This window comes from Silurus aristotelis (assembly GCF_946808225.1).
Source record: "Silurus aristotelis genome assembly, chromosome: 20".
NCBI classification, from domain to species: Eukaryota; Metazoa; Chordata; class Actinopteri; order Siluriformes; family Siluridae; genus Silurus; species Silurus aristotelis.
The window spans coordinates 4102631-4127005 of NC_139593.1; the positions used below are offsets into that span (position 1 = coordinate 4102631).

General features: G+C 39.1%; 1 protein-coding gene across 3 annotated transcripts; it reads right to left on the reverse strand.

Annotated features, from left to right (window-relative positions):
- Positions 1–3272: 3272 nt before the first annotated feature.
- On the reverse strand, positions 3273–16345 carry gprc5bb (G protein-coupled receptor, class C, group 5, member Bb). Of its 3 annotated transcripts, XM_083522195.1 has the most exons (7): positions 15660–16284; positions 11397–12476; positions 9017–9123; positions 6751–8910; positions 6510–6682; positions 5412–5886; positions 3273–5180 (listed from the first exon to the last, which is right to left on the reverse strand). In XM_083522195.1, the coding sequence occupies exons 2-4, from the start codon at positions 12472–12474 to the stop codon at positions 8866–8868; spliced, it is 1230 nt and encodes a 409-aa protein (XP_083378321.1). In that variant the 5' UTR covers positions 12475–12476; positions 15660–16284; the 3' UTR covers positions 3273–5180; positions 5412–5886; positions 6510–6682; positions 6751–8865. The 3 variants fall into 3 exon arrangements, with proteins under 3 accessions (XP_083378321.1, XP_083378322.1, XP_083378323.1); XM_083522196.1 differs by lacking the exon at positions 6510–6682 and having other exon boundaries at positions 7495–8910; XM_083522197.1 differs by lacking the exons at positions 3273–5180; positions 5412–5886; positions 6510–6682; positions 6751–8910; positions 9017–9123 and adding an exon at positions 9578–9890 and having other exon boundaries at positions 9930–12476; positions 15660–16345.
- Positions 16346–24375: the final 8030 nt, after the last annotated feature.

Here is a 24375-nt window from a genome sequence, read left to right on the forward strand (position 1 = left end):
TTCTAGTATTATATAAAAAAACTAAAACGGTTATATAATATTATATTCTGTATTGCGTCAACGCTTTCACGATTCTCCAGAGCCGTAGCGTAGAGACGCTGCCAGAACATCAGTGCTCTAAAATGACCAAAAATATCCCAAACACACCTTCTCTACATTTCTTTTTTACTTCTTTATTTCATTATCTTCCATCTTCCGTTCCAAACTTCTAAACTCTGAGGTGAAACATGGACAGAAAATCTGTTTCCATGAAACGTGGTCTTGGCTTTTTTCGCTTTATGTTCTTTTGACCGACTCCTACTTCATTTCTCTCTTGGACTACAGTCTTCTGAAATATTTTACACACAACACACACACACACACACACACACACACACACACACACACACACACACACACACACACACACACACACACACATATTTTCACTTCCAATATTCTATTATTTTATCTGTTTATTTTCTTTATGTATGTTCTTATATATATATATATATATATATATTTACTAGCTGAAAGTACCCGTGCTTCGCTATGGAAGGCAGAACGCTAAGCAATATGGCAATAAGCAGTAAGCACTGAGCAGGACTGGATGATCAGAGATCAGAACGTAACGTCAACAAATAACGTACTACTCCTTTGTAGTACCGATACAGGGCAAACTACTTTAAAAATAATTTTTATCGTGCATCTAACATCTAATAAGAAACAATGTACTAAGTATCATTAGGATCCGTAATGTTATTTCGAAGAGTTTACAATGAGAGAGAAATCGCGTTTTTCGCGAGTTAGCCACGATCCAGGGCGAATTTTTTAAAACCCTTTCTTAGTGAGCACCTAAGACCCAAGAGGAAGGTATGTTCCAAATTTCATTGCAGTCCGTTCAGTGGTTTTTGAGATTTCGTGATGAGTGAGTGAGTCAGTCAGCGGTATTTGAGCTTATATATATATATATATATATATATATATATATATATATATATATCAGCATCAGCACTTTTCATGACGCTTCCAAACTATACCTACACAGAAAATGTCTTAAACACTCATTTTCTACATTTCTTTACTTTTTCATTACATCATCTCCCAACTTCCCTTCCAAACTTCTAAACTCTGAGGTGAAAAATTTGGACAGAAAATCATTTCATGGGAAGTAGTCTTGGCTTGTTAATCTTTTTTCCCCCTTTCTATCCTTTTTCTGTCCACACGTGTGTGTGTAATTTTTCAGGAGGCTGTAGTCCAAGAGAAAGACAGTGATGATAGTAGGTGTCGGTCAAGGAGGTGTAGAATCGACAGATGTTGGAGTTCAGGAAGTCGGCAAAAGATGAAAAAGCCAAGATGATTTTCTCTGGAAATAGATACACTCATACATCAATTGCTGATCAGAATACACAAATCCACTTCCATTCATTATTTTATTATTTTATACTTTTATTTCCTTTTTATAGTAAAAAACAAATGATTATATAATAATAGATGTGTATTGTATACATTATACTTGTTCTACTAGCTTTATTTTTCTTGGTGATGTGTTTGGGATCATTGTCTTGCTGAAATTTTTTACCCTCAAAAATGTCTTGTACATTTTTCCATTCATGCTTCCTTAAATTGTATGAAGTTCATCAGTACCATATGCTGATAAACAGCCCCAAGCCATGATGTTCTCACCTCCAAACTCACTGTTGGTATGATGTTTTTGGGGTGATGTGCAGTGTCATTTGTCCTCCAAACATGGTGTGTATTATGGCATCCTAAAAGTCCAATTTTGGTCCCATCTGACCAGACTTTATTCTCCCAGTATTTCACAGGCTTGTCTGAATGTTGTGTGGCAAACTGTAAACGAGCTTCAACATGCTTTTTCTTCAGAAATGGAGTCTCCTGTGGTGAGTGTGCACACAGGCCTTAGCGGTTCAATGCGTTACTTATTGTAGCTCTCCACAAGTGGTCCTTGGCTCTTGGACAACTCTTCTGATTTTCTTTTCACTCCTCTGTCAGAAATCTTGCGAGGAGCACCTGGTCATGGCTGCTTTATGGTAAAATGTTCTTTCCACTTCTGGCTTATGGTCCTAACAGTGCTCAATGAAACATTCAGAAGTTCAGAAATCCTTCTGTAACCAATGCCATAAGACAATAAGGTTGTAAAGGTCTTGAGAGAGCTCTTCGCTTTTACCCATCGTGAGATGTTTCTTGTGGTACACCTCGGTAATAGGAAACCTTTATACAGGCCATTAGTTGGGACTGAAGCAGCTGATATTAATTTACACTGACACGGGGCAGGACTGCTTTCTAATTACTGACTGATTTCAGCTGGTGTTTTGGCTTCCATGCCTTTTTTCACCTCAATTCAATTCATTTATATTTGTATTGCACTTTGAACAATGAACAATTTGGTGATAAAAAATTAATATGTTGTTTATAAGTGTAAGTTTGTCCCTGATGAGCCGGTGGCGACTGTGGCAATCAAAAACTTCCCGAGATGTTGAGAGGAACCAGACACCTGCCTTTCTTCATGTGTTCAATACTTTTTACCTGTTTCATTTCACATTATTACCCATTACTTCATTTATGGACATGGGTTGATTTTTTTTGTATATGTCGATTGCATGGGTTGTTATCAACATCTGTTAAAGATTTCATATCAATAGCACCTTTATAAATATATTTACTGCAACAAATTTTGTTATATTATATATATATATATATATATATATATATATATATATATATATATATATATATATATATATATATATATATATATATATATATATATGTATGCATGAATGTATATTTGATTTATTTATACACATTGCACTTAATGCTAACTGCATTTCATTGGCCCTATACTTGTACTATGCACAATGAATGCAATGTAATGTCATCTAATCTGCATGACTGGAACTTGGTGACTCAATGGTGAGAATGCATCCAAAATAAAGCTTTGTGGCAATAAACACCAGAAGTGTATTTGGTGCACACAGAGAGGTAGCCATATGGAAAAGTTTAATATAGTGGTGGAGAGATTCTGTGTGGAGGAACGCTCTCAGCTCCCTTGCTGTGTTTTCCGAAACCTCATCAGGCATTCCAAGAGAAGCCTCTCAGAACCGAATAGGTCTTATCTTGGCAAAGTGAGGGAGCACAAAGGATGGCACACATATATTTAACAGATGTGGTGTGTTGTAATAAATCTGTGTTATATTTGATTTTACATGAGAGTGTTTCAAAAGTCCTTGTGGGTCTGTCAGTGAAGGAGAAAGAGAGGACGAAGAAGCCAGTTTGTGCACCGTGGTTAGCTTTATTGTCAAAGAGGAGACACTGAGAAATCAAACAGGACCCCAAGATGTACTCAGCACGACTGCACGGCATGAACAACGCGCAAACACCAGCGCCACCATTCACGATTCCTTCCGTCCACTTCCTGTTTCCATCGAAACAGTCCGAACGGATCACCGTCCCCAGTCTGGACCACGAACGAACTCGAACAGGGGGGGGGGGGGGGGCGAATTCAAATATAGAAGGAGATTCTAGACAATCTCATGATCCCTCGAACCACAAAACATTTAGGGTCCAGGATGAGAAGCTTTTTATATCAAGAGCGTGCAAAAAAAAAAAAAAAAACGGCAAATAAAATACAGCACTAACACGGGAATGGAACGAAACGCAGATTGTTAACAAAATCACGGACAACGTTACGATTCGCCGTCTAGTTAAAGTGCTACTCATAATCAGTTACTAGAAAAGAAGCCGAAATTTCAGCAAACACACTGCTCACTGAATAGTTTCGAAAAAAAATCCTCTTTGAACACATTAGAAAATTCACTTTGAATAAAGAAAGAAAGAAAGAAAGAAAGAAAGAAAGAGAGAGAGATAGAGAGAGAGAGAGAGAGAGAGAGAGAGAGAGAAAAAGAGAGAGAGAGAGAGAGAGAGAGAGAGAGAGAGCTATTTAACATCAAGAAGGCTGGAAATGAACAGGAATATGCGTTAGTACAGCATCATGTCATAAAGTGCACAGAAACACGTCCCTGAATAGCAAAAAAAAAAAACTCTAACGACACACACACACACACACACACACACACACACACACACACACACACACACACACACACACACACACACACACACACACACATCAGCTTCTTATCAAAACTATGGCCTTTTTTACATTTACAAAATTCTTTAATAGACTATGTGAAAACGAAAGAAAAAAAAAATTAATAAAGATAAAAGGTTACCATGGTAACAGAAGGACGTTACGGTTACATGATGAAAAGTTCACATTGTTCTGATTGTCGTTGTACATGTTGTTAAGCAGTTAAGCAGGTTTCTGGACACGTTTTTTTAAAACCCTAAATATAAAAAAGAATTTTTTCTTCTTTCTCCGTCGATATAAATGATTTTTTTTGATGATGATTATTAACACTGTTTTTGATTGGAGTGTTACTGGGAAAATCAGGATCCCAAATAGTGCTTTCTAAGAGAACAGAGCAGGTGAGTGAATGCGTCAGTGTTAATACAGTACGGTTACGGCAGGACGAGATCAGCTGCTCTCACACTCAGGGGTTTATTTCCTTATACACATGGGATTAGAATGGTGCTGGTGCTGGAGTTAAGTTTCCCATTACACAGCTCTCTGATAGTGGGGAATGATGTGAATGGAGGTCTGAGCTCAGTGGTTTAGGCATTGGGCTCTGGATCAGAAGGTCTCAAGTTCCAATCCCAGCACCACCAAGATGCCACTGTTGTAGGTCACTCTGGTTAAAGGCATCTGCCAAATGCTATAAATCCTTCTTTTTTTTATAAGGCTCCTGGTTTGGGTAAACATGCTTAATCACAGGGAATCAATCATTCATTTACTCGTTTACACATTTAATTACACTCATACTCTAATTCATTCCCTCTTTTATCCATACTCTTATTTATTCACACATTTACTTTTTTATTCACACTCATACTCTTGTTCATTCACTCATTAATTCACCCATTTACTCATTCATTTCTACTTATACTCTCGTTTCTACACCCATTTTATGCATTCATTCACACTCATACTTTCATTTATTCACTCGTTTGCGCATTCATTCATTTGTTCACGTATTTATTCATTCATTCATTCATTCATTCAATCAATCGTTCGTTTGTTCATTCATTAATTCATTCACACTCATACTTTCATTAATTCACTTAATTTACTTATTAATTTATTCACACTCATACTTTCATTCATTTACTCGTTTACTCATTCATTCATTCGTTCACGCATTCATTTATTCGGTCGTTCATTCATTCATTCATTCAATCAATCGTTCGTTTGTTCACTCATTAATGCATTCACACTCATACTTTCATTAATTCACTCGTTTTACTCATTCATCAATTCATTCATTCATTCATTCATTCATTCACACTCATACTTTCATTCATTTACTCATTCATTTATTCATTCATTCATTCATTCACACTCATACTTTTATTCATTTACTCGTTTACTCATTCATCAATTCATTCATTTATTCACACTCAAACTTTCATTCATTTACTAATTCATTTATTCATTCATTCATTCACACTCATACTTTTATTAATTTACTCGTTTACTCATTAATTAATTAATTAATTAATTAATTCATTCACACTCATACTTTCATTCATTTACTCATTCATTTATCCATTAATTCATTCATTCACACTCAAACGCTTATTAATTTACTCATTCGTTCATTCATTCATTCATTCATTCATTCATTCACACTCAAACTTTCATTCATTCATTCATTCATTCATTCATTCATTCACACTCATACTTTCATTCATTTACTTGTTTACTCATTCATTAATTCACTCTACTTATTTGATCAAACTATTTATTTAGAATTATCCACACATTCACTCATTCACTCACCCATACTCTCACTCAATCTCTCATTCACACACCCATACTTTCACTAAATCACTCATTCACACAACAATACTCCCATTCATTCACACACCCATACTCTCACTCATTCACTCATTCACACAATACACTTACTCATTTACTCATTCACACCAATACTCTCACTCGTTCACTCATTCACACACCCATACTCTCACTCATTCACTCATTTACACACCCATACTCTCACTCATTCACTTATTCACACAATACACTTACTCATTTACTCATTCACACCAATACTCTAACTTATTCACTCATTCACACACCCATACTCTCACTCATTCACACACCCATACTCTCACTCATTCACTCATTTACACACCCATACTCTAACTCATTCACTCATTCACACACCCATACTCTCACTCATTCACACACCCATACTCTCACTCATTCACTTATTCACACACCCATACTCTCACTCATTCACACACCCATACTCTCAGTCATTCACTCATTACCACAATACACTTACCCATTTACTCATTCATACCAATACTCTCACTCATTCACTCATTCACACACCCATACTCTCACTCATTCACTCATTCACACAATACACTTACTCATTTACTCATTCACACCAATACTCTCACTCATTCACTCATTTACACACCCATACTCTCACTCATTCACTCATTCACACACCCATACTCTCACTCATTCACACACCCATACTCTCACTCATTCACTCATTCACACACCCATACTCTTACTCATTCACTCATTCACACACCCATACTCTCACTCATTCACTCATTCACACAATACACTTACTCATTTACTCATTCATACCAATACTCTCACTCATTCACTCATTCACACACCCATACTCTCACTCATTCACTCATTTACACACCCATACTCTCACTCATTTACACACCCATACTCTCACTCATTCACACCCCCATACTCTCACTCATTCACACACCCATACTCTTACTCATTCACTCATTCACACACCCATACTCTCACTCATTCACTCATTCACACCAATACTCTCACTCATTCACTCATTCACACACCCATACTCTCACTTTTTCACTCATTCACACACCCATACTCTCACTCATTAACTTATTCACACTAATACGCTCACTCATTCACACACCCATACTCTCACTCATTCACTCATTCACACACCCATACTCTCACTCATTCACTCATTCACACACCCATACTCTCATTTATTCACTCATTCACACACCCATACTCTCACTCTTTCACTCATTCACACACCCATACTCTCACTCATTAACTCATTCACACCAATACTCTCACTCACTCACACACCCATACTCTCACTTTTTCACTCATTCACACACCCATACTCTCACTCATTAACTCATTCACACTAATACGCTCACTCATTCACACACCCATACTCTCACTCATTCACTCATTCACACACCCATACTCTCACTCATTCACTCATTCACACACCCATACTCTCATTTATTCACTCATTCACACACCCATACTCTCACTCTTTCACTCATTCACACACCCATACTCTCACTCATTAACTCATTCACACCAATACTCTCACTCACTCACACACCAATACTCTCACTCATTCACACACCCATACTCTCACTTTATCTCTCACTCATTCACAGATTTAGTTATTCACACATTCACACACCTATGCAACATGTTTTCTTTACCACATTCTCCTAGCTCCTATAATTAATCAGTTTGTCTGCTGTCTCACATCATGTCATCTGTCTCATGGTTTGCTTCTGTGGGAGTTGTTTTTGTCGTCGCTGCAGTTTCATGGTTGCGACTGTAAAACGTATAACTTTCTTTTGGCACTTAAACAACGACGAAAAAAAACATCCACACCGTTTCCTAAAATACTGGCACACTGCAGAGCATCATACCTAGCACCAGTAAGAGCTTTGCCATGGTGATTGTGTATGCTTTTGACGAGTTGCTATAATACTCTCATTCACTCACTTATTTATGCACTTACTTATTCACACTCCACCACACTCATTTATTCACATACTTACCCATTTATTTATTTACCCACTGTCTTAATTATTTATTCACTCAATTACTCATTCACTCACTCACTCATTCATTCACACAAACGCATTCATTCATTCATTCATTCATTCATTCACTTACTGTCTTACCCATTCACTCACCTTTAATTAATTCAATCATTTACCTTCTCACTCGTTCACTCACTCACTTAATCATTCACATTCCCTCACTCATTCATACACCCACTCTCCCACACACACATTCATTCATTTATTCATTCACTCACTGTCTTACTCATACACTCACTCATTCACATGCTTACTCATTAACATACTCACCTATTCATTCACACACTCCCTCATCCACGCATTCATTCACTCACTCATCCATTCACACACTTACACACAGTATTTCACACTCATTCACACACTCATTAATTGGCCCATCCATTCATTCAAAAATGAATACTTACAATTATTCATTTAAACACTAATGCTCACATACTCATTTACTCGCATTAATTGATTAATTGATTGATTCATCCATTCATTAACTGTCTTACTCATTCTCTCACCTATTCATTATTTGATTCATTCAGTCATTTACTCACTATTTCACTCAATCATTTGCTTACACACTCACTCACAAATTTATTCATACCCTAATCTATGTATTTATTCACACACTCTCACTCTCATTCATTTACTCATCTATTTATAATAAAGGATAAAAAAAACATGCCTGGTGTGAAAGCAGCTGTAACTCGTCACCCTTCAGTGCAGCGTGACTACACAAACCGTGGTTTAGGTCCAGCTTCACTAACAGAACATTATTACATTATTACACTATCATACGAAATCACAGCTCAAGTCGACACTGTTAGTTGAAGCCCCTTTCTGCACTGTATTGCCCTCTGACCCTGTAACATCCCACAGCATTCACCACAGGTGCCTTCCGGTGTAGTTTGGGGGAGCTGTGGGAATCTGTCAGGCAGGAGAGCGAGAAGAAAACAGGTGAGTGTTCTGTAATTGAGAAAGTGTGAGTGTGTGTCTATGGGTGTGTGTGTGTGTGTTTGTGTCACATATTCACCGTTCCTCCATTCATCAGCAGGGCCATCTCAGTGGGCTGGTACACATGACTTCGGAATTGAGGCGTGGGACGTATTACTGTAGTGTGGTAGCCTCCGGACTGCATGCCTGTTTTACACACACACACACACACACACACACACACACACACACACACACACACACACACACACACACAATACAGATTGTAGTCACCCAGTATCACGTCTGAACCATTTTTCAAAGGACTGGCACTGAGCCGATAGGTGCAATGAGACAGAAAATGTTTTATTGTGTAACACATTTTTTATAAATAATTCTATATATTATAATTATATTTTTTTATAAAATGTTACGTATAGCAATATGCTACATTTGTGTGAGCATTATATTGACTCATCACATGAGAACATAAGTAAAGATGATGGAAATCTGTTGTTTAGCCACTGAGTTTATTATATTATTATTAGTAGAATACAAAATTCGCAATGAAAAATTCTTCCGCAGCGCACCATGCAATGTAGACCATGAACAGTAAACCAAGGTTGCTAAGGAACAAATTGGCCAAAGATAGAGGTCTTCTAGAACTTTTCTGGGTTACTGGTATAAACCTGACACGTTAATACACAAATTCTATTACTGTGATGTCACAATTGTTCGAATATTAACAATTTTACTTTTGACAATTAATATGAAATCATGGACAATTCATACACTTCAGAGAAGTCGGAGCTCAGTGGTTAAGACATTGGACTCTAGATCGAAAGGTCACAGGTTTAAATCCCAGCAACACCAAGCTGCCACTGCTGGGCCCTTGAGCAAGGCCCCTAAACCCTTAATTATCCAGTAAGTCACTCTGGACAAGGGCCAACTAATGGACAGACATACTAGGACAACTGACTTTTCCAGCCACATTTGGATTTCCAAAATCTTACAAAAAAATTAGAAGACCCAAACCTGCTCCAGCATTACAATTCCCAATGTTCACAAAGCCAGCTCCATGAAGATCTGCTTTACATGGGTTGGAGTGAAAGATCTCCTGCTATAGAGCTCAAAACCTATTTCGATGAATGTGAACGATGACTGCACCCCAGTTCTCTTCACCTCACCTACATCAGTACCTTACTTTACTAACACCCTTGTGGCTATATGAATCTCCACAAATCTCCAGAAAATCTAGTGGAACATCATTCAAAAAGAGTGGAGCTTATTATAAGAGCCAATGGAGACTAAATGTGTAACTTAAAGTTTAAAAAGGTATCCACAGAAATAATGTATATGTAAGATTGTACACTATATACAACAATACCCAGTAACAGCTGGACACAGTGAAAAGTTCCTGTGTGGTTATTAGATATGTAAGTACTCATCCCTGCTCATCCAGGTCGACCGAGCAAATTGTTGTAATCACATGTCACCAAAAGCAGCCAATCAAATTTTTGAGCTATTCTGCATTACAGCTTGACTCTAGCCTAGCTCAGATTCTAGTAGTACTAACAGATATATGCACAAAAACCTCTGTCACCTTCACTGGCGTGTTCCTCAGGGTTCCGACCTGGGTCCTGTTCTTTTACATCTATTATATATTAGGGATGGTAAGATTTAGTGATATACATCGGTGCATTGGCATAAAAGTTAACAATGTAAAAATAGGGTGCATCGGATACATTATGTCATTTATTATAAATTCGGGTCGACTTATTCATATAAAATTATTAGTAGATGCATTGTACTTTTATTTTTGAGAAAGTGACCAATAATTTTTGAGCAATATTTGATATGTAGCTTGATTTCTCCAGAAGTCATAAGGAACTTAAGTAAATTAATAATTTGCTGTCTGTCTGAACCAAATAAATATTTAATATCTGTACCATATTGATTTTTTATACCAACCTTTTCTTTCATTGCATCCTACTGCTTTGTATTGAATCGAATGGAAATCGAAATGCACTGCATCATAATTGGTGAAACGCATTGTATCACATCTGTAGCTGGTTTATATGTATTTTTATTGTATTGATTTGTTGGCTTGCATCGAGATGTGAATCTCATCAGCCTCACTTATGGAGATGCACATTCTTATGATACACAGATGTATTAGTATGGAATCTACTGCTTCTGATAGTCCATCCAATATTCCTAGCATGGGGATTTCTGAGGATAAATTTAACACTGATAAGTGGCATTTTTCATTATGAGTTTAAAGTCCTTCATCTCCTTAAATCTAAACCATGTCTGTACAGGAGAACCTTGGTTAGACTTTGACCTCTGCCTTACCTTAGAGTCTCACCTGATAGCAATTATTTTGCTCAGTTATATGTTCCAATCAATTTGATCAGGAGGGTAACTGTGCCATATTTAACACTTAAAATAATCTGTGGTTTGTTGATGCACAACTGTACCTGCGCTGTGCTCCTCTATGGAAAACGCTTGTCTTTCTGTGTACGCTGCTCTGTGATTGGCCGGCAGCTCGTCGTCATCGCGGTAACTGTGTGAAGACTGAGGTTGTCTTGCGTCATAGTAATCCTGGCCCCCTTCGTTACCCCTGTGGTCGCTCATTCGCAGGCACAGATGGGCTTCTGGGATGGCGTGGAAGAGCAGCAGTGCCCATCCCTCCATGACTAAGGCTATGGCCAGGGCGGGTTCCTCGCCGTCTGTCTCACTGGTTGTAGTGCTCTTTCCAGCTGTGTTTCCGTAAAGGTAAAACCCAAGCCATGCGGCCCAAATGAGGAGGGAGACGAGGCAGGAGAGGAAAAGCCAGACACCGTTACAGCTCCATCGGCGTCTTTTCTTCCTGGCAGCATCATCGACGTGTCTCGTGCCACACAGAAGGACTCCGAGCGACACCGTTGTTGACGTGAGGAGCAGTACTAATGTGTAGCCGGACACCAACGCGAAGTCCAGTGGTGGGTAGTCGCAGGCGCTTCTGCCCTCACGTGCCACCGTCAGCAACAGCCACTCGCCACTGATGACCCCCTGTACGAGCGCAATGCCAAATGCCAGCACAGAGAGCGTCACGCCTGATGGACTGCGTTTCCCCATGGCAAGCTTCCGCAGCCGAATTGCCTGCACCAACAGGCAGGAGAAACAAAGGGCAAACAGCGAGCTCCACAGCCCACGCCGCAGCATGCACACCGTCTCACCATGCCCCACCATAAACACTAAAGACAGGCAAAACAGACCAACTGTACTTAGCAGCAGCAGCAGCAGAGGTCCTACACCGCTACGCCTCTCCGGCTCAGTCACCATTTTCAGCTTGGAGAGCAGGACGGTGAAAAGAACGACTGCCGAAACTGCACCACCACATGCCACCGCCTCTAAAACGACTCCCCACACAGACTCCAGGTCACACAGAAGCCGGTACGACGGATCGACACCTGAACCACATCCTTTGGGAGGGGGCGAGGATTCTGCAGTAGATGCACCTGCCCCATAGACAAGTACCGAGAGGAGGATGGTGAAGGTGGGAATGATCGCCATGGCTGTAGGAGAGAAGGGAAGAGGGAGGTTAGCAGATTGTAGGTTATTAATGAAAAAGCTCAAACAGCAGACAGCTACCAGAAATTGATGACAAACTGTACAAAGAAGCAAAAGGACCGCCAAATTTTGTCCCCATTGTGCACAACGTCATGTCAAAATATTCCACTTAGAAGAAGACCATGTCACATGACTCTGTCGACAACAAGAAAGACAAAAATACATTCCGCCGAGCTGAAAACCGGACCTCTGCAGATTGTAAAAACGCTTGATTAGATATCTCAGCCTCTTTTTTATATTTCGAGTTGGCATGATGAACCGGTGTCCATGGAGCCATCCTGATCGGTGCCAAGAATACAAGCCGGTGACAGTGTGACTGTGTGGAAAACATTTTGCTGGCACACATTTGACACCAGGACTGAGTGCCCAATGTGACCTCCTCAGAATCAAGTCCCTGGGGTGGAGGATAAATGGGTATGACCTGTCAAGGGGCCTAAAATAACTACTAGTGCCCCTGCTGTAACCGTGAAACGAAACGCTTTAAGAATAATAATACGCTGGGTCATAGGGCATGGAGAAGTCTCAAGTTACAACAGTTTTTTTTTTATTGCTTCGGTGGCTAAAAGAGTCCCTGAAACTCAACCCCGTTCAAGCTTTGACACTGGGACAAGTAGATGCAGTGCAGTGTTTATATGACAAAATCGAATCTCCTCGACTCGGTTGATAGTCGGCAGCAGATGTGACTGAACTTTAAACAAGATCTGGTCTCGTGATAGTGGCATGACAGAATTATCTCAGATCACAAATTTGGGTCTCCAGGATAAGTCCAAGAGGAGAACATGCTCTATAGGAATTGGCAAATTACCAAATTAGCATTGGATCAAACCCAAAAGTAGTAAAAGATTAAGGTTTCTTTGGTATTCATCAGCAACACTGACTGTTAAACTACCAGACTACTAAACTATTAATCAATCAGGGGAACATTTATATTTTTATAGTTTTGCTGGTTTAAACAGTAGCCATGAAAAATAGAAACACTATATATGATATATGACCAAAAGTAGTTTAGATGTAGACACACAACCTTTCCACTCAATGTGGTTCTTCCCCAAACTGTTAGCACAATGTTGGAGGCATACAATTGTACATGACATCATTTGAATGAAATTTTCCCTTTACTTGACTTCAATAAGAGATCCCAAACCTGTTAAAGGCATGACAATGCCCCTGTGCAAAATTGCATTTCCAGGAAGAACTGCTTTACGTTGGAAGATGTAGAAGATCTCCTAAAATGAATCTAAAACCATACTGAACATGAATAGAACTGGAACACTGACTTGCACCCCAGGCCCCCCTTACTTCACCTACATCAGTACCCCACTTTACTAACACTCTTGTGGCTGAATGAAGCTCCTCATATCTCAGCCAAATCAAGAGGAAAACCTGCCCAGAAGAGTGGAGGTTATTTTAACAACTAACAGAGACTAAATGTGGAATGGGATGTTAAAAAAGGAACACATGGTAATCAATGCTCAAGTGTCCACAAACTTTAGTTTCTATAGTGTATATAGTAATACTAGTCTTGTTTGTTATAACAGGTTTATAATTCATCGTAATGCCTTAGTTCCCTACGAGTTTCCTTCTGACTTACTGATGAACTCCTCGTAATGATTAGATTTTTACCAACAATTGTTAAAAGGTCTGTCTATGAGACAGACAATACAGCCAAGGCTCAGCTCACACAGTATCATGTGGTATAATATATCGGTATCTGTGCATATTATTTAAAATGAGAACGCATCCTTAGCTTTAGTAAAATTAATACAACATGCATGGAAAAACAAAGAGGAGAAATTATTAATTGCATGCTGTATCATGTATATTGATATCACTAACAATACCACTAACAATATCGATACCACTAACGATGTCAATACCACTAACAATACCACTAACCATATCTATACCACTAACAATATCTATACCACTAACGATACCACTAATGTTATCGATACCTCGATCAATACTACTAACTATACCTCTAACGATATTTATACCACTAACAATACCACTAACCATATCGATACCACTAACGATACCACAAACAATATCACTAACGATATTAATACCACTAACGATATCTATACCAATAACAATACCACTAACAATATAGACACCACTAATGATACCACCAATGATGTCGACACCTCTATCAATACTACTAACTATACCACTAACGATATCACTAACAGAATCGATACCACTAACGAAATCTATATCACTAACGATACCACTAACCATATCAATACTACTAACGATATCGGTGCATCTCTAGCGTTGGAAAAAATAATACAACATGCACAAAAAGACAAAGAGGAAAATGTTTTTATTGCTTCTTGTATAAATTTTTTAAGCTGATAATGCACCGAAATCGATTCCACTAACAATACAACAAAAACAAAAACAATTAATACAACACGCAATAGACTCTTTTCCTTCTTTGTCTTTCTGTGCATGATATTTTTTTTTTCCTGTTGTTCATTGCTTTCTCTCTCTCTCTCTCTCTGTCTCTCTCTCTGTCTGTCTCTCTCTCTGTCTGTCTCTCTCTCTGTTTCTCTCTGACTCTCTCTGTCTCTGTCTGTCTCTCTGTCTGTCTCTCTCTGTCTGTTTCTCTCTGACTCTCTCTGTCTCTGTCTGTTTGTCTCTCTCTGTCTCTCTCTCTCTTTGTCTCTCTGTCTCTCTCTCTCTGACTCTCTTTCTGTCTCTGTGTCTGTCTCTCTCTCTCTCTCTCTCTCTCTCTCTCTCTCTCTCTCTCTGTCCCCTGGTCTCCGGAACGCACGGATGATGTCACCCCCCTTTTGTTTTGTCTCGCGCTCCGAGAGGCCTCCCGGTCGCGCTAAGACAAACGGGTTTCTATGACAACCGGAGACATGCGTGGGACGCCCGACACGGAAGTCGGGTTTATATAAGGTGGCGATTACCGTGACAAACACGCGCGCGCGCACGAACACACAGGCGCGCGCACACGCAAACGCACGAGGCATTGCAGTGCGATTGCTTTTTGTAATAAGATAAGGACCTCTCTCTCTCTCTCACACACACACACACACACACACACACACACACACACACTCTCTCTCTCTCTCATTCGCGCCAGTTGTTCCAAAACATCATAGAACATACATTACCTTTTTTTAATTAAAAAAATGAAATTATCCGTGATGAAAAAACACCGAGATCTCCCCTCTGCTTCACGCGCGCCGTTTACGCACAATTGCGCATCCAGGCATTGTGTATCTGCGCCTTATCCAACACTCAAATAAACAAATAAAAAATCCAACAAAAAAGAATGCACAGCTACAAATCAGTCTCAGAGCTGCTCTGAAGGATCTGTGGTGGATCTCGGAGAAATCTCTAAAGGATCTCTGGTGGATCTGTGCTGCTGGATCTCCTCGCGCTGGTTAAACGAGTCGTGTGAATGGCATTATCCTGTGAATAGCGGATTTATTTACGCCAGAGAGTAAAAAAAAGAGGTACAGAAAAGAGAAATCCTGCTGGGTTTGATCCTGGATATGAAATCGGTGCGTCCCCGACGTGGTGCGCGCGCCGTCCGTCTGTTCCCCCCCATCTACAGTCTGGATTCTGATCCGAAAAGGGTTAAACCACGATGTCACCCCTCTCTCTCACTCTCTTACTCACTGTGAGATGTGTGTGTGTGAGAGAGAGAGAGAGAGAGAGAGAGAGAGAGAGAGAGAGAGAGAGAGAGAGAGAGAGAGAGAGAGAGAGAGAGAGAGAGAGAGAGAGGGAGAGGAGAGAGGGAGAGAGAGAGAGAGAGAGAGAGAGAGAGAGAGAGGGAAAGAGAGAGAGAGAGATAGAGGGAGGGAGAGGAAGAGAGAGAGAGAGAGAGAGAGGGAAGAGAGAGAGAGAGAGAGAGAGAGAGAGAGAGAGAGAGAGAGAGAGAGAGAGAGAGAGAGAGAGAGATGTCTGTTTCCCCGGATGTGGCCGGTGCGTTTGGGCTTAACGTAATCTCTCTCTCTCTCTCTCTCTCTCTCTCTCTCTCTCTCTCGCTCTCTCTCGTGCAAGGAACCCTTCGGGCCAAAAACTCTCAGAGGAACCACACACACACACACACACACACAAAAATCCCAAATGTGCATCCCACGTGAGACGCCCTACAGTTAATTATGTAATAGACTTGGCTACTTGTGTTTGTGTGTGTTTGTGTCTGTGTGTGTGTGTGTGTGTGTGTGTGTGTGTGTGTGTGTGTGTGTGTGTGTGTGTGTGTGTGTGTGTGTGTTGTGTGTGTGTGTGTGTGTGTGTGTGTGTCTTGTCGGAACTACAAATCTTTTTGTTTTTCATTAAAAAAACACGATTTCTTTGGTGTATGTAGGTACACTTTGCGCATTTGCGCATGCGCCGGATTGAAATTGTTGCTTTTATTCTATCTGGGAGTGAGAAGACTGTACATGTTAACGATGGAGTACATGTTATGTGCATGTTAAATGATGGGCAGAAGAAAAAAAAGTAAAGGGTTTCAATCCACCGTCACAGCAATTAACCGGATCAGCAGCCCGGCCTTAAGCTGATTATTTACAGTTTGCTGAGTACAGACACGCAAACACACAAACTGTCTGATAGCAAAAACGTCTACACCGTCTACACCAGAAACACTGTAGATTATCCCTGTGTTAAACAGGAGCTCATCATCAGGGGTTTAAAATTAATAGAGTTCATTCTTTAGGGCAGCATTGGATCTACAGCTCATTCTGGGAACACATTGAGGACTCCATTAAAAGGCACTGCACACACATTCAGGCCTGAGGTGATCTACTGTAGCTACACCACCTACTGGGATGTTTTGGGATGCAGAAGGAAACCAGAAAACGCAAAGGAAACCCATGAAGACACTGGACAGAGAGTCCAGTCCAGTGCGGTCCTGAGGTCTGCACCAGTGCAATGCAATTCAGGTTTCAGTAAAGAATCTGCTGGTGATGAATCAGTTCCTGGTGTATGTTCTTTATATAGAAATATTTATATGTTGGATGTTTGGTTTAAAGCCTTCCCGTGGGCTCACCACCTGCAGGAGGGACCGTAAGGGACAGTGCTGTGAGGATTGGGCAGCAGTCGAAGGCGGGGGCCTGCTTAGACTGCTGCCCCCGCGACCTGAATTACGGATAAGCGGAAGAAAATGAATGAATGAATGAATGATTGGTTTAAAGCTTCCTCAATTTGGATCAAGCTTCCACGATTTTAATTGCACTTGCCTTCGATGCTGGAGGACGGATCTGGATTTGGGTCCTGATCCTGGGATGAAACAAAACCCTGGGATTTTGGATTCCAAACAACACTGAGAAGCTGTCAACCCCCCCCCCCCCCCCCTTCTTTCTTTAACTCCTCCTATTCAAGATCAGTTTCTCTCCAGGTGTTCTCAAGCATTTAATTAGAATTGGAGACAGCAAGCAAGCAAAAAAGAAAAAACAAATGGTTCCTCATTGAAATTTAGCAAACAGAAAAATGGAATGGTACAAATAAAATGTCAGAAGGAATGAAAAAAATGATATAAATTGAAAGATTGAGCGACAGTGTTATTAGAAAGACAGAAAAAAGTGTGATACCGGTAGATTGATAGAAAGAAATATGGAGAAAAAAAGATAGGATGTGTGTGTGTTGATGGTAGAAAGAATGTGTGACAGATAGATAAAAAGAGAGATAAATTTAGATAGATGAATAGATCAAATGAGAGTTTATTACATTATGTCAGTGGAAGTCTATGAGAGTTTTATATGATAATCCGCTGTGAAGATCTGATCAGTGCAAAAAAATAGGGACCGAACCCCCCCGAATACCCTGAATGACAACGCTGAGTCTGGTGATTGTAGCTTTAAAGTTTTATAGTATAGAGTTATAGTAATGAAAAATCTCAATGAAGGTCAATGGGAATATTTAGCTCTTAATTTGCTCTTATGACGGGAAAACCATGATTCCTATCAGTCAGAGAAAATAGATCTTGGTCAGTGTGTACAGTCTGAAGGTTGGTGCTGAGTTTCTTAAATGTAGCTGGAAAGGTTTAGGAATTACAAAATTGGGATTTTTCTTTTCAGTTGAAGTGAATGAAACTTTTGGTGAAGTTGAGCTTCTTTAACAGAAAAAAAAAAATCATAATTTCTATCAATCCGAAAAAGTAAATTATGATCAGTCTGTACAGTCTGAAAGTTAACGCTGAATTTCTTGAATGTAGCTGAAAAGTTTTAGGAATTACGACGATTCGATTTTTTTTTTTCAATTGAAGTCAATGGGAATTTTGGCTAAGTTGAGCTTCTGTAAAAGGAAAACCATAATTCCAGTCAGTCTGAAAAGACAAATACTGATCACACTGTACAGTCTGAAGGTTGGTGCTAAATTTTATGAATGTAGCTTCAAAGGTTTAGGAATTACACAGTCAGATTTTTTTTTTCAATGAAATCCAATGGAGCTTTTGGCCAATTTGAGCTTCCATAATGAAAAAATCATAATTCTGATTAGTCACAAATGTAATAACACACACAATGGCAGGTTTTAGGCATTTAGGTAGAACGCTTTAGAAGGAGAAGCATTTAAAAATTAGGTTCTCAGTAAATATATTTTGGGTCTCAAGCAAATCTAATTACAGGTAAATTGACATAGTGCTCCGAAGAAAAGAATATGTAGCTATAGTCAGCGGAGAGAAAATAGATAGATAGATAGATAGATAGATAGATAGATAGATAGATAGATAGATAGATAGATAGATAGATAGATAGATAGATAACTGTTAGTTAAGGACATCTGCCAAATGCTGTAAATCTAATTTGATTACAATGTCAAAAAATGCTGATGTCAGGAGAAAAATCCTGTGGTAGTGTAGGAATTGGCACCATGTATGATGGATTGAGGTTATGATAAAAAATAAATAAATAAATAAATAAAAAATGGTGGCCAGCTTCATGGTTGGACCCTGAGTTTTCTGAGTTTGCCTAACTGTCTCAAAGATTAGTCAGCACTGCCATGTAGTGGACAGGACTGGGTATGACATTTCACCGAATTGAAATGACATTCATTGAAGTATCTGTTTAATGCTATGACACCTTCTTTCATCAGTGTATTCTCACTCTAGTGGATTTCTCTGTACTATTAAATTCATAGGCTACTTTATAACACTATAAATTACAGTCATTTTTTGGATTTGAGTTGAATATAGGAAGCATGTATTAAAGCGACAGTCTCTTCCACTAGGGGGCAACAGTTTATGCAATAAATTCAGCTCTAAACGTTGCTTGCAAAATGTGTAAAAAAAACAGTTTTTTTATTATTATTATAGCTCATAAACTAAACATAAAAACAAACAAATAAATACATAATTAGTGCAGCAACTGTGTCACTTTTTATCATTTCAATCAGTTCATTTAAAAAAACTTGTTTATTATTTATAATTTGTGGCAAAAACTATTCCGGAGCAGGTACATACTTATGTAAGGACAAATGTTTATCATCAGCCGGGCTGAGAAACTGCATCTGAGGCTTTACGAGCTAAAGGGAAAGATAAAATGAAAGTCTATTACCGGTACATTAACTCAGTGTCGATGCAAGTTTTTAATCAGATGTTTGATAATCCACTTTGAAAAACATCTAAGTCAAATCAGTCTGAGAGAAATACAGATTGATCTCCTGGAGTAGCCTCAACTAAATTTGGTGAATCTAGTTTTAAAGGTTTAGAAGTTATAATAATTGTTGAAATATCTCAATGGAAGTCAATGGTGAACTGATGAGATTTCAGGAACCTACTGGTTTCACCCCTTACAGCCTACGAAGCACTTTTGTCTGCACAGATGATGATCGATTGATGAACTAGAAGTTGTTGAATGTATAAGTTTGGACACCCCTTGATTGGTCTCAGAACCTGATGCAACCTCTTTCAACTTCCCTCTGGAAGGCACTACAGAACTTTATTTACCAGACATAGGAAAGTTTCTTTTTCCAGTCAACCACCATCATTAACAACTGACCTTAATTATATGCCCTGCTTTATATCTATAAGTACTGCATTATAAACACTCAGTCATCACACCATCCACAAATGTTACACACACTATTGCTGTTGTATATTGTACAAATGTTCAAAAGTAACCTTTTTATTTTACACAAATACACAATATGCACTCTCACACTTTATATACATTACTGATCTGTAATATAATCTGTATTCCTATTTAATACTCGTATTGTCTGTTTTGTCTTGTATTGTCTGTTTTGTCTTGTATTGTCTGTTTTGTCTTGTATTGTCTGTTTTGTCTTGTATAGTCCAAGCTAAATGTATAGTTTTATTTATGTCTGTACTTTTGAGAGTCACCAACAGCTGGAACCAAATTTCTTGTGTGTGTCATCAATAAACCTGATTCTGATTAACTCTATAGGTCATACTTGTCAATAGTCGTCATTTAGCAGGTCAAGAATTGTTATTTCAATTCCAGAGCACCAGCAATCTTCAACTGCGATGCCCTTGAGCAAGGCCCTTAACCCTCAATTGCTCAGTTGTAAGTCGCTCTGGATAAGGGCGTCTCCCAAATGCCATAAATGCAAATACGTTATACAACAATTTCACAGGGTTTCCTTTCCGTGTTCTCTAGTAAAGGAAGCAAATGTACTCTGTCTCGCTAATTTGGGAGGCGGTAACTCAGTGGCTCTGGATTACAGATTACAAGAGCAGATGGAATGTCCTACTTGAAGTGCAGGTGGGTAGAAACAAGCGAGAGTGAGGTGAGTTAAGCTATTTAGACTTTTTTTTTGAATATCTCAGGAATGTTAAACATGCCGTCTGTGTAAGTTCCTGTAAACAACCTGGGTGGAGGGAAAGAGAGAGAGAGAGAGAGAGAGAGAGAGAGAGAGAGAGAGAGAGAGTGAGATTGATACTGAAATTGCTTGAATTTGAAATGAATAAATTATGAAATATGAATTATTATGTATACATCATTTGCATACATCTGCTATATGAGGATCACTCCTGATCCACTCATTGTGCGAACAGTCTTCAGGTTCACTCATTCATCTAGCTAATATGTGGTTCTCCCGAAAGGGCAACCCACTTCGCACAATCAAGGTTACACAGCGAGCCTTACGGGCCTTAGACATGTTGAGAGATTCCGGGTTCCTGGTACAAGGACCTGTGTTGGGGGCTCCTTGTTGTCGCGTAACGGTAACAATGGACGCCTCTCTTACGGGTTGGCCCAAGGTCTACGGAAAGGGCCCTATCTCTCGTGGCACATCAACTGCCTGGAGCTTCTAGCATTGAAGCATTTCCTTTCAGACCTAAGGGGCCGTCATGTGCTGGTGCGTACGGACAACACATCGGTGGTCTCCTACATCAACCACCAGGGGGGTCTGCACTCTCGCCTCCTTTACAAGCTGGCATGACAGCTCCTCCTGTGGCCCAAAGAAAAGCTACTCTCACTGAAAGCACAATACATCCCAAGGCGGTTGAATCAAGGACCAGACTTACTTTCAAGGCAAGGGCCAAGGCCCGGGGAATGAAGGCTCCACCCGGAAGCTGTGGAGCAAATATAGAGAAGATTTTACAGAGCACAAGTGGACCTGTATTGCTGCTCCCGAAAGTTTTGGAGAGAGTTCGTTGGGCTATAGTCCATCTCCTTCTGGTAGCCCTGTGCTGGCCAGGCCGGCCATGGTTGTTTGTGACGGGGTTTTCTTGTGGGTTTACACATTAAAAAAATAATTCTATGATTTAGTGTACATGTGTTTATGCAGGTAGATGCCATAAATAACCCACTCAGCCATAACTTCATAACCTGTAGGTGTACATTCCTGTCCATACTCTTTTCTCTGTCTGTCTCTTTCTCAAAAACAATTGTCTAACATTTCTATCATTCATCAAATAACTCTGAAATATGTCACCTCACCGGTTCATCCACATTTTATGCTCGGAAGCTGAAACAACTGTTTACCAGAATCATATCAGTGGTGTATTTAAAAAAGATTGTACCAACAGTATTGATCATGGGTCAGATTTTGCCTTTTAATTTAAAATTAATTATTGAAATCAGACACTAAGAGAGCAGTTCTTTCGAACAGATTAACACTGTACAGAGTCTGTCAAATATATATATTAAATATATAATCAAATAAAATACAATTTAATATTATATATAAGTATGTATATATACTTTTGTTATTGTTACTATATATATATATATATATATATATATATATATATATATATATATATATATATATATATATATATATATATATATTATAGATATTTATATATCTTCTTAAGGCACAATACCATAGAAATTGAACTTGTATGTATTTTAGAGTAGTCAATGTGCAGTATGTAATGTTTTACTGTCCTTTAAAAATATCTCAACATTTAGCCATTATTGTCTAAATAACTGCCAACAAAAGTGAGTACACCCTCAGTGATAACAGCTGTACCTCATTGCTAAGACTCTCTGAGGATTTGAGAATTAAAATTGTTGCTCGCCACAGAGACGACCGAGGCTACAGAATCAGTAAGACGTCCTATACAATTGAGTGCCTCCAGCTTTGTGGAAGAACCACATTTACATATTCCACATATACCACCTACTGCCATTAGGGGTCACCACAAAATATCTACATACTTTAATTGGCTCAGGTTTTACATTGGAAGCCCTTTTCCTACCTTTAGATCCAGGTTTAGGATCAGAATCGGACACAATTTGGCTATATCGAAACGAAATATACATTTTCAAGTTAGAAATTTATCTTTAATGAGGTGACCAGAGGAAGCCAGAGGTGATGGTGTTGAGAGGACTATAACTTTGAGAGGACCCAGATTCCAAATGGAACCTGTTATCATTTGATTTACACAATACTAATTATAAAGTGCCATTATAAATTATATCTGTATATGATATAGACAAATGAGTTAAATCATGAACCTGGGTTTATGAGAATCTGATGAGTCTAAACATGGGAAAGTTTTTTCTACTTTCTTCAATGTTATCAGCTGTTACAGTATGAATGTTTGAGATGAGACTGACTGCAAAATTGCACTCCGAAAGCCAGTTTCTGATCATAATGTCGCTGATCTTTAGGATGTTTTAAAGACGTTAGATGAACTCTGCTGGGTTTGTAATCTCAGTACGGGCGTTATGTTCGTGTTGGTAATGTGCATGTGCCTCTTTTTTGAAAATTTACCTCGTTAGACACACCCTCATCGTGAAGTATTAAATAACTCCTATATGTTCGTCGTAGGGAAAAACATTAGAGAGGGAGATCTCACGGTGATAAATGTGTACAAATAACAGAACACATTTATTCTGGTGTAAAGTGTAAAATAAAAATTCATGTCCTCTTGTTTTACGTTCACCAACATAAAAAAGATTGGGGTTAAAAAAAAAGTACCAAAGCCAGCCACTAGAGGGGGGCATCAGAGGTGCCAATATTTTTTTCCCTTGAAAGGAAGAAAACGTCTGATTGAGGGCTGTGGGCTGGAGTGTTGCATTATACCAAACTGTATTATATTAAAATGAAGGTTGCCATGGTTTTTCTCATTTAGGATTTCATAATATTTCGATATAAATCACTGAAAAACGACGGATTTATGATTAGAATAGAATACAGATTGACATGGCAGAGGTAGAGCCGCATCTTCCTGGAGACGGAACCCTACAAATGCGCGTTTGTGAAAGGGATAGAAGTCAGAAGGCAATGAAGAAAATTGATGATTTGTGCTCTGTCTGAACCAAAAAAATAAAAGTAACTATTTGTAACATGTTGGATTGCAAAACGTTGATTTTTTTGCGCATTGTGTTGAATCGAATCTAAATCGGTTTCGCACTGCATCATGACAGGGGGAATCGTATCGTATCGCAGCAGTAGACGCTTCAT